Source organism: Oculina patagonica, chromosome 14, assembly GCF_052425735.1.
Source record: "Oculina patagonica isolate OP01 chromosome 14, crgOcupat, whole genome shotgun sequence".
In the NCBI taxonomy this organism is placed as follows: domain Eukaryota; kingdom Metazoa; phylum Cnidaria; class Anthozoa; order Scleractinia; family Oculinidae; genus Oculina; species Oculina patagonica.
This window is the reverse complement of record NC_135771.1, coordinates 10,632,781-10,650,155: the sequence shown is the minus strand read 5'-3', so window position 1 is coordinate 10,650,155 and position 17,375 is coordinate 10,632,781. Positions and strand designations below refer to the sequence as shown.

Here is a 17,375-nt window from a genome sequence, read left to right as displayed (position 1 = left end):
GAATAACCTTCTTCAAATGCCAATCTAGCAGACGTAAGACTTACCATTGCTGAGCCATGACGTGTTTTCAGCAGCACTTGATAGTTCAGAGGCTTCCATTGAGCATCACTCCCAGAAGCTACAGCAAACTGCGCAAGGCATGGGGCCAAGTGGTTAGAAAGGCGCTCTTTGAATGTCTCTTCTCCTCCTAGCGAGTTCTCAATCTGATCACCAAGAAACGATTTGATAAGCAAGAGCACAGTTAAAGGTTAGTTGCTATAAATTAAAACTAAATATATGAACTCTAAAATTTTAGGATAATTGATTTCTGCAGTTCTCCTCAAAAATGGACACCGTCAGAACCAACACCAACTCTCCATCTTAATGAGGTGTCTAATGCAGGCGAATATAAATTCAAATCGCTTCATAACATTTGAATTTTTTGAATTTCAGAATTCCCTGAGCTAGTCCCAATTCAACAAATGTTTTTTGTGTTCACGTTTGCAGATTTTGAGTTTGCTCGCTTGTAGCAACCAATTACCATTAAGATCCGGAAGTAGCAGCCCCCCTCCCCCCTGAAAGTAGCGATAAAATTCCATGGTTACCCATTACGTGACAGTCTGAAAAACTTAAAGGAATACCACTGTCGCCCCTATAAGTAAATATAGTGTCACGCAATGCCGTCACGCATGGACTGGTTACCATACCTGATCTACAAGAGGCTGCATCAAGCACTGAAAGCGATCATTATCCAGGAATCCGTGTGTGTCATACATGAAGCATTTGTGCAGACAATCCAAGACATAGTTCAGCAGTGAACACGTTTTCTGTATCCCTCGCTCTTTCGACGCATCTGGAAAAATGCTTTCATCTAAGGAGGCAAGACGTTCAAACTTTAAAAAAACCTTTAATTCTTCAGAGTGATCAAAACCTAATTTTTCTCAAGGTGTTTCAGTTAAGATACGTAAGAGAGGCCTGGGGGATCAATTTTTACGCGGTGTTTATGATGCAATTGTGTACACTTTTTTGGACTTTTTGCCCACAGCAAACATTGAAAATGTTACTTAAAGTGTATATGACACAGTTTTTTTTGTTTGCCTGATCGAATGTACGTGAAATGCTGATGGGAACATCGAAAAAAGCAATTCGAAATATCTTTTTTTCACCGCGTTTACGCGCTCTAAAATCGTGAAATTTCACTTCCGGTTGGGTCCAAAACCGCGCACGTTGGGGAGCTGGGTCTATTCTGCTTTTGACGTCATGGCCGATCTAGACCCAGCTCCCCACTGTGCGCCGTGACGTCAAACAAGAATGCGCTCAGTGATACACTCAATAACCAAACAAACCGAACCTGGAATTTTAAAGCTGCGACGGCATAGATTTAAAATCGCTAAAATCACAACAACACGTGCGCTACTTCTAAATTCGTTTTGAGCCTAATACGTCAAGATTAAAAACCGCCTTTTCATTTTACTTACCTGTATATTTGCTGATATGATATATGATAGCGTTTTTTTTCACACGCTGTTTCCATCGGCTTTTCTAAAAAAAAACTATTATTACACTAGACTTCAGATCATTTATAAACTTCCCAAGACTTTATCTTTTTTTTCGGTTTTCCGGCAACCAAGCCGCAATCTTCCTTTGAAATTCTCTGTTCAGTTTGTTTGGTTCTTGAGTGTATCACTTGTTTGACGTCACGGCGCCCAGTGGGGAGCTGGATCTAGACCGGCCATAACGTCAAAAGCAGAATAGACCCAGCTCCCCACTGTGCGCGGTTTTGGACCCAACCGGAAGTGAAAATATTGCGTGTTTTAGGTCGAAAACGCAGTGAAAAAAACGAGATTTCGAATTTCTTTTTTCGATGTTTGCATCAGCATACCACGTAGATTTGATCAGGCAAATAAAAAAAAATTATGTCATATACACTTTAACAGAAGCAACTGCAAAGATCAAACAAGATTGTCAGCAAAGCTTAAAGTCTCTATCTACCCCTGCCTCAAAAGATACAACCCACCCTAACTTCTGCGAGACAACATAGTTTATAGTACTACATAGTTACTAACTATGAAGACACATACTTGTTATTTTCGTTCGTAATTAAGAAGTATTCTGCGAGGATAGGGGGCAAATATGAAGGCCTTAAGAAAAACTCAAGGGTGCTTACAATTTTCTGTGTGATAATGTAGGACAAGCAGCCACATGGAGCAACCAAAATGAGTATACAAGACACTTTAAAACAAAATGATTTAGCATCAGATTTAAGTGGGACCTTACCTGTTTTGGAGACGTTAGTGGCATCTAACAAAGAAGCACAGTTCTTCACAAGATAACCAGCGAATAACACAAACAAACCTTTCAGCTTCTCAGCCACGCTAAATAAAGACGAGAAAAAACTGAATGTCAACTCTGAGAAAGGCATGCTCATGCTTTTCATCCTTCAAAAAAAACATTTCAAACATGATGAGAAAAGAGTGCATGACGAGCATGGGAAAAATATTTTGTGACGGGGAAAGGAAGAAACAATGCGTGACAAACAGAAGACTGCATGACGAGCATGAATGAAAATATTTTGTGACGAGGAGAGGAGAAAAGAATGCGTGACAGACAGAAGAACGAAAGAGTGCATGACGAGCATGAATGAAAATATTTAGTGACGAGGAGAGGAGAAAAGAATGCGTGACGAACAGGAGAGAATACGCGTGGCAAACGGGGGGGGGGGGGGGGATCGCGCGACAAAAAGGAGAAAAGAATGCGTGACAAGTTAAAAGAAAGTCTTCCGCAGTAGAATTTTTCAGAAGCTCTTTTTTACAAGTAGATCATAGCAAATAAAACTTCAAAGAAACTGAAGTATTTTCTAACCTGTCACAGAGACGATAGAAGACAAGCAGCCGTTCTTTACTGGATGAAGCTCTGGTCGCCCAATCTATCAACTGTAACAATGAAAAAGTTGGTTTAAAAGCGGTGAAAATGGTCTTCGATTTCATTTTTCTATATCATATTTTTAACAGAGGAGGTGACATCTGATAGGACTGACAGTTTAGTTTCTTAAAATAAAGCAGGCAGTTATCTTTTAGTTTTCAAAAAAATACTTCTTCAAACCAGCAAAAGCTAACCTCACCCGTAGAAATACTGGTCTAAAGGAAGCTTCTGACAGCTTGACCACAAGACACAGGAAGGCTTCGATCACACTGCCTTCTGTTTTGTTTACAAGATCATCATCTTCCTGAAAAACAGACAAAGTTAATAAAAGGTACGGAATACATAACAATGAAGACAGACAGACAGACAGACAGACACACAGACAGACGGACAGACACACAGACAGACAGACCGACCGGCAAGCTGGCAGGCAGACTAACAGACTGAACCATTTAGAAGTAAGAATTTCATGTACGACTCCACTTTTGATACTATGAAATCAACAGCTACCAAACAATAAATATTGTTGTTTTGTTGAACAATGTGACGTCATAAAAAACAAAATGGCGCAGCATAGACAATTCAAAACACAAGTAGGTAAAGTAAGTAAAATCTTTATTAACGCGTCAATGGATTTAGTCTTTGACATCGGGACAAGATGGCTGACGTCTGCACCAAACGTTTTCGTTAACACTAAAGTTGTTTGCTTTGATGCAATAAATATTGTGCTTTGATTTGCAAAAATTTATGACACTTTGTTGTAATAGTGGTGAACTCTTTTTGAGGACATAACTTACTTCCTGGTCGTGATGGGCTCTAAAATCCAATGCTTCCAAGAACAGGTTAAACAAGCTTGAATGGTAGGTCTTAATATCTTCTTTTTTCATGGCGTTCACACATTCTGCAAGCAAGCTCATCAATGTAGCCACACACTCCTGGAACACAAAACAACAGGGGTTTAGTTTAACAAAAGCTGAGCAGATCCAGGGTTCATACACGTTTTCAGGCCAAAAATTCAAGGACTTTAAAGGACTTTCCAGGACCCTTTTTGGAAATTTCAAGGACTTTTTTCATGAAATTTACCGCAAATCAACGATTTCCAGTCTGTTGTACAATTGATGTGCTTGCTAAAACCGATTTAAAGTACTTTCAAGGCCTACTTTACGTACTTTCAATCGAACTTTTGAAATTCAAGGGTATTTAAGACACGTATGAACCCTGCAGATCGCAACCAAAATTCTTCCATGTACAAAATGGGACAAACGAAGTGCCAAGTACAATAAAACTGACTTAAAGTTCGGTGAAGTCTGCGTTCGAGTCTAGTGGACAAAAAAACGCTTCTCATCTTTTGCCAGTTCAACATTGTTTACTAGTCAGTTCAGTTGTCTACATGGCATATCGAAAGATGGTCGCTATGCATGAAACACTGAAAACGTCTATTACAAAGAGTGAGCGATGGCTGAAAGTTTGGCTAAAACGAATTTCTATTATTTACTGCCTCTTTTACCTTCTGTTCGATGACAACATTGTTGTAACATTGAGACACTGCAGATATCAATACCCGGGGTGAAATCTTACAAGCCAGCTCTTTCCTGCATGTAAAAGAACAAGCGTTAGTTACAACATTCAAAAGAAATACATGGATAGTGCACATCCCTCCGCACGAGTTTTCCTTTAAACAATCCAGACAAACATGCAAAGTGAGCCTTGGGTTTTCAAGTTTGTTTACATTGTTATTCGACTATCTCCTCTATCTCCTTTAGAGCGGTTTTCACTTGAGTGTCGAAAGTGAATTGCGTTTGCTTTGGTTTTGCATTACTACGCTTACTGATTGGCTAAAAAATCTCGCGCCACTTTCTCAGCCAATCAGAACTAAAACCAAAACCAATCGTGATTCACTCGCGCACGTTTTCCCGCGCTTCGCGCCAGCTACATGTATTTGCTTTGAGTTTTGATTGGTTCACTGGATTGTCAGTGTCCTTTGTGAATGGCCAGAGTGATAACTTTGGTTTTGGTTTTACGATCCTCAATTGAAAACTGCTCTATAGCCATATTCACTTTCGAGTACAAAGTACATTTATTGATAATCACAAGTACAATTTTATTTTTATCACTTGATTTTTGCCAGTGAGACTAAAAATATAAGCTTATTTATGATTATATAAATAATACATACATACCATCTAGGAAAAGAAGGAAAGAGAAATTACAAAGAATGTTTTACAACGAATTATTTCAATACTAGAATTCAACATTACAAACACGAAATTACATATTATGTTTTTCTTGTCTTAAATTTCACTTGAGATGATTTCAGATATACCGTTACGGAAAATGTCGCGTAAATTCGAGTTTTTTCAATCAAATTCTTTTACGAGTGTTGGACGAAAAAATAAACAATGTTTTCTCAACTGTTTTAGCTTGTCCAAGAAGGTGCAGTGAACACCATGTGATGGAAAACTCTCAAGATAATTTTCCTCTAATAATAATAATAATAATAATAATAATAATAATAATAATAATAATAATAATTAATACTTATATTGCGCTTTTTCTATAAAAATATTCAAAAGCGCATTACAATAATTATTATTAAACTAAATTAAAAAAGTTACACAATAAAAATGAATTTAAAATTACAATATTTACATATTAAAATTTCCAGAGTAATAGTGAAAGGTAGTAAAAAGTAAAATTTAAGAATCACAATATTAAATCAAATGAATAACAAATCTAACTAAAAGCCTTTCTAAATAAATATGTTTTAACAGAACGTTTAAAAGACTCGATGGATGTTTCCTGTCTTATTGGCAGAGGAAGACTGTTCCATAAGAATGGGGCAGCTCTCTAACTATGAAACAAATTCTTACCTGAGCGAAGTTAGCCGATCCCTCAACTGTGCTTCAACTGACGAGTGCTTTGTAGCTTCGCCTTGTTCTTTATGGCCCTCGCTAACCTCTCCTCCAACAAGCGATGGCCTTGAAACCTGCAACGAAATATCATTAGTTGTCAAATAGACCAATTCGGCTAACGTGTTTACATCGTTGTTGCCACCCAATTCAGACCATGTGATGATTCCTTTGGGAGGTTACAATTGTGCAATTTGTCACACGTAACTGAGCGCATGGGAGTATGAACGAACAGAACAATTGTAACCTCCCAAAGGAATCATCACATGATCTGAATTGGGTGGCAACAACGATGTAAACACGTTAGCCGAATTGGTCTATGGATCGGGGAATTAGTCTTAAAAAGGACGGCTGTGCTGCATCAATGCACAAGTGATAACCATAGTAAATTATCCACTCAAAGTGAAAATTGTATTAACTGGATAGAATCTGGTGATGTTCTGAGTGAAACCATTCGGTGGAGCAACGTATTTACACTTGTCATTGCTTGCCACTGCAATACAGATCTTCGGCCTGGAAAGCTTCAAGACGTGATACTGATGACTCAATCTTTAAATGCTGTAACCATGGCCTGTTAAAAACCGTTAGGGTGAATTTCCTACTTCTCAAACCCCCCAGGGAAACGAAATTTGTTTTGAGAAGTCCAGGGTAAAATTGCAAAGCAATTCCAAGCGAAACGAATTTTAGTTGGAGTTATCAGGAGGTTTCAATTCACCAGAGAAACATATGTTTACTCTGGCTGCTGCAAAGCTCTGATAATTTCTCAGGCTAAGAGAAGGAACAAAAAAGGATTATTTTAGCGTGTAGCAAGAAGAACCTACCTGTATTAATATATCTACCAAGTAAGGACTAAGAAAGTGAGGTAGCGCTTCTGTGGCCTTACACAGAGCTGTCACACCGCACAGTGCCAGGAGATTATTGCTGAAAAGAAACGAACACTTCAAGTCAAGAATCAATTAGCCATGTTCAAAACGAGCAGGGGACTGGGTACGAATATTCAATATCGATTACACTGAAAACTGGGCCCGTCATCTGAAAGAGCATCCAAAAATTAGTAGCTCAACCAAATTTGAGAGTTATTGGTTTAAACGCATAGGTATGGTTCACTTTTAGAAATTGCTAAAATAAGAGAGCTTAGTATGGATTGGAGGGACAGCTGTCCATCCAGCCATACAAAGCTCTCTTATTTTAACGATTTTTAAAAGAGTTCCATGCCTTTGCGTTTAAACAATAACTCTCAAATTTGGTTGAGTTACTAATTTTTGGATGCTCTTCGATATTGAATATTCGTACCCAGTCCCCTGCTCGTTTTGAACATGGCTAATTGATGAACAAATTCCTCTCTTGCACAATCAGAGCCAAACGGGCAGCATGCAATTCGTTACTGGTTTGGTGCAGGGTATTAACCTACAGTCAACTCTCGCCTTGCGGACACCCCGCTATTGTGGACACTCGCTATTACGGACAAAATCCAGATCCCCGGCGAAAGAGGTTTGACTGGAAATGACTCCCGCTATTACGGACTCTTGCTATAACGGACACTAAACGACGCCCCGAGCGTGTCCGCTATAATGAGAGTTGACTGTACCATGTAGGGAAGATAAAACCTACTACCGGTATATATGAATATTGAAGGCGCCGGCACATCAGGGGTCATGTAGACTTGCTAAAAGCTTCGCGCTCTGTGAGCTCGACTTGTAAGCAAGTCTAGAGGTCATGTTACAGCAACATCTAGTAGCAATGTAGTGTTCAAATGACATGTAGTAGGGACAAAATCACAGGAACATATTCCTTTGTGCTTAATGACACTGAAACGGATAATGAGAATTATACTAGGGCCGTCAAGCGGCCTGAAGTAATAATTCGGATTATATAAACAGATGAAGTCATTCTCGCCCCCATAGCCCTTTCGTTTCTCTAAGCCGGCTGAGCCTTGGCACGAGAAAACGAAGGGCTCTGGGGACAGAGAATTTCCAGTCCTAGATTCTAGGACTTCCGGTCTTCATGTATGCAGTCATGACGTTTTAAAAGAATGTATGAGAGCGTCGTTATGTTTTTGACTTCCGTTTAGGAATTCTTTGTTCCAAACAGCCAATCAAAAAAATTCAAATTAATTCAAAAATCCTATGTCCCCAGAGCCCTCCGTTTTCTCGTGCCAAGCCGGCTAAGAGAAACGAAAGGGCTATGGGGACGAGAATGAGATGAAGTGAGAAATATATGAGGTTCCCACCCTTCACCCTTCCCTGGTGTATTTATAGGGTGTTGCTTTGCCTGTCTATTCCATGGCGTCAAAAAGCCAGCGAAGGATCATGGGTCCGCGGGACCTAGGCACCAGGGCCTTATGGGTAGACCCAGGCCCTTGTTTTGCTTTTAAGGGGGTACCCCTTATATTTTTAGCGTTAAAAAGTGGTTTGAAGCACTAACTGGGAAATTCCTACCATTTGTTTTCTCATATATTTCGAACAGAGTCTGTGAAATATAATTAACCATGAACTTTTCATAGATGCGTCTGTACCTTTCTTTACCAGTCCTTTTAAGAAGCTTGAGGACGGACGGCATCAACTGTGGTAAGAATGGAATGCAGTGTGCCTTAAGTCCGCTGACCACTTCTGCTGCACAAAGCAGGGCACTGGAAGCAACCTGCGAGCCAAGAACAAAATATTAATATCACTTACCCAGTAGCTGTGAAGCATCTCTCCAGATAACCATTTTCCATTACAAGGAATACGTTGAAAAGGTTTGCTGGAGAAAAAAGGTTTGTAGTGTGGAACCTGTACGACAAACCACTAGAAACGTCCAACGTTTCTCCAACGAGAACTATAAGAAGTGTATGGAGACCATAAGGCAGAACTTGTGTGCAGACATTACAGTTTAAATGCTAAAAAAAATCAATTCTCCCAGCTAGTAGTATACGAATTGTATAAGGGCCATAAGGGAGAGTTTTTATACTGACATCAGGGCTTCAATGGTTAGCGTACCATTAAATTCTCCCAACAAGTACTGTAAGAAATGTAAGGAGACGGTCCTGACCAGTAGGCAACCTGCATAGCTGGCGGGATTCGTAACCAAGTGCGAGTGCTTTGTTTATGGCAAGCAGTAGAGGCGGACTGGGGAGGAGTTGAGTTCACAGATCGCGGCCTCTCCGCGATTTCTCGCCCCGCACGTTCATCTCACTCCGCGCTAGTCCCGCCAGCTACGCAGGCTAACCAGTAGGGAGAATTTTATAGGTTGACCTTAGGTGCAGAGGATATTTACCTGTGCATTAGCATCCTTGGAAGAGAACACATCAATTGCTGTAGACATCACCTGAACATACAAATTGATACCAATAATTATTGGATATAACTGTGACAAAGCATCTAAAAAAAAAATGATATGATGCATATCCAAGATAATTTAGGAAAAACAGGAATTCTAGGGGAAGAAAGAACACTACATCTGGGAAAGGGATGCTCCGTTGAGAGCTGGTTTGCCATATCCTAATGCCCACTGTGCTGGGACATTCAGACTATTAACTGTAAGTCTTGTTATATCAACACATCTGCTGCAATGGGATGCTTTTGCATGAAAAAGTATGCTTCAGCCTGAGTTAATCCAGTTGTTTCAAATTACGATGTACCATTCAGCATCAGTTCACGAAGACTCTTATTTTAACACATTTGGGTATTTGTTTGTTGGTTGGTGGTTTCTTTTGCGTGGGAGAATATTCATTGGTGGTATGGTATACATATCACTGTTCAACATTAATGACATTCTCGTCCCCATAGCCCTTTTGTTTCTCTTAACTGGCGGGGCCTTGGCACGAGAAAACGAAGGGCTCTGGGGACACAGGATTTCCAGTCCTAGATTCTAGTACTTCCGGTCTTCATGTATGCAGTCATGGTGTTTCAAAAGAATGTATGAGAGAGTCGTAACGTTTTGGACTTCTGTTTAGGAATTCTTTGTTCCAAACAGTCAATCAAAAAAATTCGAATTAATTCAAAAATCCTATGTCATCCTAGGGCATTAATAACTTTCCTTTCACTTTGATAAACAACAAACACAATTCCTAGAAACAAATCCGTGTACCTCCTTAAACTCGCTGGGGTAATCCTTGGACAGCAATCGAGAGAGAAGCTTCAAACTGTACAGGGCTGTTTGTTTGTTAATAATAGACTCCTCACTATCTCCAGTGCCTCTCGATATAACCAATAGCTCGGTTACAAGGCTTAGCAGTGCCTTGACCTGCAAATTGCAATTCTTGTCAATAATTTTTACCTGTGTCTCACTAGAATGATCAACATCAAAGGAAATTAAGAAGATTCATACATAGCATATACTGTAATACTGGGGATATGGGGACAGTCGAACTGTAACGTCAAAACAAAAACACTTTTTGCAGCGTTTCCTTGTTATTTTTTGTTATGGACTTACAAACTTTCACGTTCGAGGGCGGTGGATAACGTCAGAACTGGAACCACAATTACAGGCCTGTTATGTTTGTTTGGTTCCCAGGGACCTTCCTTATTAATTTTACGTCATGGCTTGACTAGCCCCTGCCCAGGTCCCCACTTTGTGCTGTTCTTGACCCAACCAATGTTTTTTGATCCCAGCGAGATTCAAATCAAGCAAATAAAGAATATAAAATACTACGTCATATACACTTAAATGACTACAATAAATCCCAATACCTGATCAGCAGGATAATTTCCAGTATAGTTACTCAGTTTACTGTTAAGAAGTTCCATTGCCTTACGTCTCACTGTACTGTTACTGCTGTGAAGAAGCTTCTTAATGACGTCGAAAAACACTGATGCAGGTAAAAGGAGATTGACCTTGAGGGAAAAAAAATATTCCTTGTCAGATGTAGCTTCATAGTTAACTTATGGGAAAACTTAACATTAATTTTTGTACACACATATAATTATCATGCAAAACCATTGTTAGATTATGCATAAATTGAACTTATCAAACATTCATCAATAGGCTAGTTTCAAATAACGCTCTAATGATCCTAAACAAAGGAGTGAGGTCGAGGTTGAGGGGAATACAACAAATTAAATATCATAGCGGAGCTCCACACGCCGAAGGCGCGTAGCGTAGCTCCATTGGTAACATGCGGGTACAAGGGAACAGACAGGGCAAATGGTATCCTATCGAACCGAGAAATTTTGGTTGTCGCGTACGTACGTCCGTACGCACGGATTAGGCCTGGGAACGAGCTAGGCTCCGGTGGCAACCCGCGTCTTTTGGCGGGAAAAATCATTACTATCAAGGCCTTAGCAAAAAAGTTTTTTAAAAACGATTTCTACTCAGCTAAGCTTTATATAGTAGGAAGTTTTAAACGCGAGGAAAAAAAATCATTCTTAGCTCTTGTTGACAATGTTAGAATTACATGAAGGGGAGACTAACTTGAGGAAGTCCGCTGTGTGAAAAGTCAGGAAACAATCTCACAGCATGCCGATTTACCAAGCGTACGCATGAGTTCACTACTAAGCATGAAGACTCCTCGATTAAAAAGCACACGAAGAACTCAGTTTTAAAGACAGTTTATTACAGATATATTATTTCTGGATATATTCCTCGTTTCACCCGCGATGACAACCATAGTTAGTAGAGGAGTAAAGATTGTGGCCGATCGAAATGGAAAATCTTCCAAGCTTCTTGGTGAGTTTGAAGCAAAGACGGTCAAAGACAACATTCCTTTACGAAAACAAGGTGAGCTATTGATGTTCATTTTTTAACAGATTAGAAAAGTCTTTAGATTAACCAGCATTCAACCTAATACACTGTACATCATTTTTAAACGAAGCTGGGTTCTAGCTCTCAGTCGTGTACCGGTATGTCAAACAAGGACATAGACTTAATGAACTGAAATTCGTTTTGTCTTAAACACGAGTTGTATTCAAAGCATACCTTACTTCTGGTTTTTCCTATCCGCGTTAATTTGTTTATTCTGTAGTTAAATCACCGAAGTAGGAAGAACACACCACTTTTAAACGTTGGAAAGAGTACAGAACAAGTAGAGAACAAAATTTACATGAAAATTTCTAAGAATGTGGTCGAGTCAGATGCAATACAGAATGGGGCCCAGTTCTCGGCCACTATAGACGTAAACTAGTATTTCTTTTCTCAGAATAACCAAAGAAACTTGAAATTTCTCCCAGAGCTTTCTACATTATTCAGCTTTTTGGTGTAAAGCTATCGACCGGTTAATAATTAATTATCCCGAACAATAATAAAAATAAAATCTCCTTTTGTGGGCCCAGTTCTCGGCCACGCGGCCCAGTTCTCGGCCACCAAAAAGCTTTTGCGTAATTTCCGTATAAAAAGGCTCAATTAATTTTCACAGTCATAAAATCACTCTGTAAACTTATTTATGTTATATCGATCGCAAATTATTTTTATGAGGCTTTTTGCAGGTTCTTGCAAAACCGCAGAATTGTGTTGTGTGACCAATGCATTTAGATGGTTAATACTTTGCAGTGGAAGGGTCTTGAAAGAGTTAGGTGTTGTAGAAATAATAAACAAGACAAGAGTTAGCTCAAAACTTAGAGATTTAAGGTGGCTGAATACAGTTTTTACATGCATCAAAGGCGCGCGCTACGATTTTCTGCTTGACGTCATTATTGCTCGCGCGGCCTAAAATGGCGCGAGCAACTCTAAACAGAAACGAAAAAGAGTTCCATCTGTTTTGCCGCGTTTTACCAAATTTGTATACAAAAGAAAATTTCAAAATACTTTCAGATAGGTATCGAAACCTGGGACGGAAAGCAATACGACAAAAAGTGTGGATAAACAACCGACAGAGAAGTTCTAATTCTGTCTTTCATTATCGCTCGCGACGCATGGCGTCATATTAGCGCGCGCTCGCACGCCCAATTTGATTCGCTTCGGAGGTCGTAAAAGTCAGATTTTGATCCAGATTTTCTCGAAAACCTACCGTACAACCTATTATGAAACTTTCACAATTAAATTTAGTGGCGAACCACGTCCACGGCCAAAATTTTAAAAAAATCTGTAAGACAGATTTTGAGCTATTTTAAAAATCAGCAAAATATCACATTTTCCTATTTTGCGAAAAATCTGTCTTACAGATTTTTATATTATTTTGCATGAATGATAAATCAAAGCCAATTTCTTATTTCTGAAATTTTGAGGTAGGGTCGTACGGGTAGATTTTGAGAAAAACGCCGTTTAAACTACTAGTCCCAGTCCCCTCATAAGCACTTGGCCGTTCATTTAAGCTGTTTATTAGCATTTTTATTTTCCAAATATCACATTAGATGGTTTTAGGATGTGACAAACAGTGATAAGAGAAAGACAAAACTTTTTTGGAGATTGTACAAGAGAGTTAAAGGTTGGACTGATTTGCCCTCTCAAACTGTATTAAGCCACCTTAATTGAACTTTATTTTTAAAACATTTCTTTCTTTTATTCTGGCTGCAGTAGATGAAATTATATTAAAAACCAAGCGCTAAGCCGTGATAGCGAGCAGGGTGGCCGAGAACTGGCAAATACGCAAAAGTCGCACGGAAAAATTCCGAAGTAAATTAAGACCAACAAAATACAAAGAATCAACGAAAAGTTAACTTAAGCAGAAAGCTGAATTATTTTACGTTTCACATGCAAAAAAATTAGCTCTTTTGGTTGGGGCTTTCGGATAAAATACGAATTTAACTGCATCCAAGAATTTCAAGGAGCCGTAAACAAACAAGATTTCGGGAAAACAAATTAACCTACCTCCGCGTAAACTCGACGTGTGAGCTTTCTATAGCGTGTTGAAGGATCAAACTAACGATACTTAGAGCACAAGAATCAGTCTATCGCAAATGTAAATCTATCGCTGGATGTAAATAACTTTTTGTTTTAATTCAACTGAGGCGTGAAAAAACGTGTTGAACACAAAGTGGCCGAGAACTGGACCCGGCCGAGAACTGGGCCCCATACTGTATAGGGGACATTGCTAGCTGAGAGTCTTAGCGAAATATAGTTTCTCCATGACCTCTGTTATTTTTCACTGAGAACTTTGCGTAGTCTTCCTTATTTTAGTTTTTATATTTTTATCATATGAATGTTATGAGTGAAAACGTTTTGTGAAAGTTTTGTATTTCTTATCTGATTTTACAGCCTTTCTCAGAATAAATTGATTAGTTTTTTCACATTTTTATAACTTACCGTATTTAATCGATTAAACGCCTCCCTCGAATGAGCGCTACATATTAGAACAGAAATATTAATAAACGTCGCCCTCAAATAAACGCTGCATCATGATGATGCAGCATTCATTGGAATAACAGACTCAGAAAGCAAATGCAGTAATAATCAAGCTTGAGCAGGCCAAAAAAAATATTTTTCTTGATTGAAACAAGGTTTTAAGGTATTGAAATTGACTTTTCAGGCATGCACTAAACATGTTTCTGTTTTTTTTTTTAAATTTAAATGTTCAGTTACCATACTATTGTTTACAAGAAATAAATTGAATTTTAAATGAACGCCGCCCTCGTATAAACGCTTTCCTCTAATAAACGCCGCACTCGAATCACGAAAAATTAAATAAACGCCGTGTCGTTTAATCGAATAAATATGGTACATAAAAGAATATAGCTGCACAGATTCTAAAATGTTATGCGAAAGATCATGAAATTTTCTTAAGTTATAACAACCAAGCTGATCCTGAAGTTATAATGTAGGATAAGGGCTTGGAAAAAAATAAATTCCAGATTGCCCTGTGGTTAACAAGCAGCTCTCAAATTTTGCTTGCCTAGGACTGTGCATGATTATGTTTCTTAGTAAACTTGTGACTGTATAATTTACATGTAGACGACTTGCCTGGGCCTTTTAACCTAAATTACGCAAACAGGCACGAAAAATTAATTGCTTGACAGAAAAATCTACTTGCCCCAGATAATCAGAGGGTACTTTTTTAGCCCTGTGGCTATGAGCATTGCTTTCTGGAAGGTTGCACATGACTCGTACAATTCTTTAAGCCTTTCAAAGTTTTCCAACTTAAAGCAGTGACTAAATCAAATATTTTTGCCAATTTTTTTTCTACAAGAGAAGTAGGATTAGTTTTTGATCGTGAAAAAAATAAGTTCAAAATGGGCCTGTCTGCAATGACTCGAGGATTATATAATTAAAAGTAAATAATACATATATGTATTATTTATTTACATGTACAACAAGTTTTTTGAGGTCAATTTCAGTGAGAAGTATTTATGGAGGGTGTAAGATGCAATTTGAAGTTATCATTTATTTTGGTAAATCTGTTGTCTTTCTAGAACTTGCTGTTAGGATTTCCATACTTTTTGCCAGGATGCAAGTTAAGAATTTTACAGGTTTTTGATATGTATAAATTTTGTTTTCAGTGCAGGGAAAACAGTCAAGGGGTGCAGTTAGTGAAATTGGTGATGCAGGTAATCATTACATAAGTGTCAGCTTATACCTTTCTTTAGCTAGATATTAAAGAAGCTCCATGACACATTAGTGCATGAAACTTGTTTTTCAAGTGTAAAACTTTTGGGTGTGAAAAATGGTATGCGTTTTAACCCCTTGGTAAGTTTACATTGTATATTTCCCTAAAATCCTCGTTCAATTGAGGAATTTAATATACACAATTTATATGTAACAGCACATGTACATAAAATGTTTTTATTGTTCAAGTAAAATGTTTTCGTTGTTCATACAATGCACCCCTCCCCCACCGTGGAGGAGGGGTATGAGGGCAAAGGACCAACAAGATCTGCTACCTGACCCGACAAAATACCGGAATACTTGGTAATGATTTTGTGGGAGAAGTGCAAATTGACCTGCTGTGTTTGAATTCCTTTTGTTAATACCTTAATTAAACCTTAATAGCTAATAAGCTCAAGCCCTAACTTAACATAAATTGTCTTGTTGTGGTACCAGGCAAATGTAGAAATAGAACTTAAACTCAGCTGAAATTTTACGTGAACACAAAGACTTAGTAAAATTTTAGAGCTGTTTAGGCCAGAAAAGCCAGCTGGGCTTGTTGATGAACCGGTTAAGTGTTTTCTTAGCTACATCCCTGATAAAAGTTTTAGGGAGAATATGTAAGCTTTCCTGGACTTAATCACAGTACTTTCAACAGCACCTGTCAGAGATAAATAATTATAAGAGTCTCAAAAGACACATCATTTTGTAGGGAACTCTTGAATTAAGCCGGTGTTTCACACCCCAAAACATTCATCAAAGCCTTGCCATGTGCCAGGTCTTTTTGATAGCACTATTAGTGTCTTCAGTAGGTAAAAAAAGGTTTTGCTGACACACTCACTCTGAAAGGACTTTTTGGTTCTAAACATACATGTATCCCCCAGCACATTCCCTGGCCCATGCAAAAATTGGAAAAATAACTCTCTTTTTTATGTATCTGTATAATGTTCTGAATAAATTCAATTAAAATTATAAATATTCATAAATTTGATGTCAATGATCATCAACAAAATGGTATCTGTTATTTTCCCTTTTTCAGGGTTAACACGAGTAGCAGAATTTCCACAGAGAGTTGCAGACACAGAGAGAGAGAGATAAATGAACAATCAGAATATATTATTTCTTCATTGCATGTACAACTAATACTTATGTACTCTGTGTGAAATACAATTTATGTGGTCAGGTGTAATTTTAAAGTTAATGAAATAGAGCCAGATAAGGTTCATCCATGTACGTATTTCTTAAGGGATCTCTGACAACACAATATAAAAATCATCCGGCTACCCAAACATTTGTGGGAGGTTTGGCGACCTAATGGTTATTGTGCTGGACTCCGGATCGAGCGGTCCGGGTTCGAGACCTGGCCCGGGCACTACGTTGCGTTCTTAGGCAAGACACTTTACTCTCATAGTTCTTCTCTTCACCCAGGTGTATAAATGGGTACCGGCTTATTTACTGCTGGGGGAGGGGGGGGGGTTAACCCTGCGATGGACTAGCATCCCATCCAGGGGGAGTAGAAATACTCCTAGCCGCTTAATAATGCTGCAGAAACCTGGTTACGCTCCAGCCTGATGAGCCACTTGGCTCAACAGCAGGCTTTACCTACCCAAACATTTAATTCCCAGTGCCCACACTGTGAAGAACAGTAATCATGATAATGAGATACACAGTTCATCAATCTCTAAATTAATCTCACATGTTGCAATAAAATAATAACTGATAAAATATATGTTGTTCATAGGCAAATTTTTACTTCACCAAAACCGAACTCAGTCATTAAATAATAAAACATTAAACACAGCTGTTTTGTTTTGTGGGTGTGTCTCACAGATTAGTTATTTGTTGTTATTTATAGTATCGGGAAATAATACTGTCACTGTTCCAATAGGGCCCCCGTTTGAGGGGGGGGGGGGGGGGTGGGACAAGCTACATGCAAAACTTTCCAGTTGTATGCTATGTACAGCTATAACATACCAGTTATGGTGGGTGTATGGATATTTTCTAGAGCAGCGCTTTCTTTGTTCTAGTTTCTCTTTGAGAGTTTATATATCTTTGGGAGGTTATGCACAAACTGCTAGATGATCATCCTCTTTTGATTGATGAACTATTTTTACTTTTATTTGGTGCTGTTGT

At 38.6% G+C, this 17,375-nt stretch overlaps 1 protein-coding gene and 1 long non-coding RNA gene across 4 annotated transcripts in view; one reads left to right on the top strand and one right to left on the bottom strand.

Moving 5' to 3' along the window:
• LOC144637645 (HEAT repeat-containing protein 1-like) overlaps nucleotides 1–17,375 on the bottom strand; it is a 207,652-nt gene that overhangs the window by 164,512 nt on the left and 25,765 nt on the right. For 2 of the 3 annotated variants that reach the window (XR_013567745.1, XM_078496703.1), the window contains exons 31-43: nucleotides 10,481–10,624; nucleotides 9,879–10,034; nucleotides 9,066–9,116; nucleotides 8,326–8,450; nucleotides 6,632–6,731; nucleotides 5,772–5,887; nucleotides 4,409–4,493; nucleotides 3,699–3,836; nucleotides 3,101–3,205; nucleotides 2,842–2,912; nucleotides 2,257–2,354; nucleotides 687–850; nucleotides 45–203 (exon numbers count right to left, since the gene is read on the bottom strand). Coding sequence is in view for 2 of the 3 variants with exons in the window: in XM_078496703.1 (XP_078352829.1) it covers nucleotides 45–203; nucleotides 687–850; nucleotides 2,257–2,354; nucleotides 2,842–2,912; nucleotides 3,101–3,205; nucleotides 3,699–3,836; nucleotides 4,409–4,493; nucleotides 5,772–5,887; nucleotides 6,632–6,731; nucleotides 8,326–8,450; nucleotides 9,066–9,116; nucleotides 9,879–10,034; nucleotides 10,481–10,624 (1,512 nt within the window). In the remaining variant the exon portion in view is untranslated. The remainder of the gene's footprint in view (nucleotides 1–44; nucleotides 204–686; nucleotides 851–2,256; nucleotides 2,355–2,841; nucleotides 2,913–3,100; nucleotides 3,206–3,698; nucleotides 3,837–4,408; nucleotides 4,494–5,771; nucleotides 5,888–6,631; nucleotides 6,732–8,325; nucleotides 8,451–9,065; nucleotides 9,117–9,878; nucleotides 10,035–10,480; nucleotides 10,625–17,375) is intronic. The other variant, XM_078496704.1, reaches the window with a different exon arrangement.
• On the top strand, nucleotides 10,910–17,167 carry LOC144637662 (uncharacterized). Its single transcript, XR_013567749.1, has 3 exons — nucleotides 10,910–11,507; nucleotides 15,158–15,205; nucleotides 16,282–17,167. It is a non-coding gene; the product is annotated as an uncharacterized LOC144637662 (long non-coding RNA).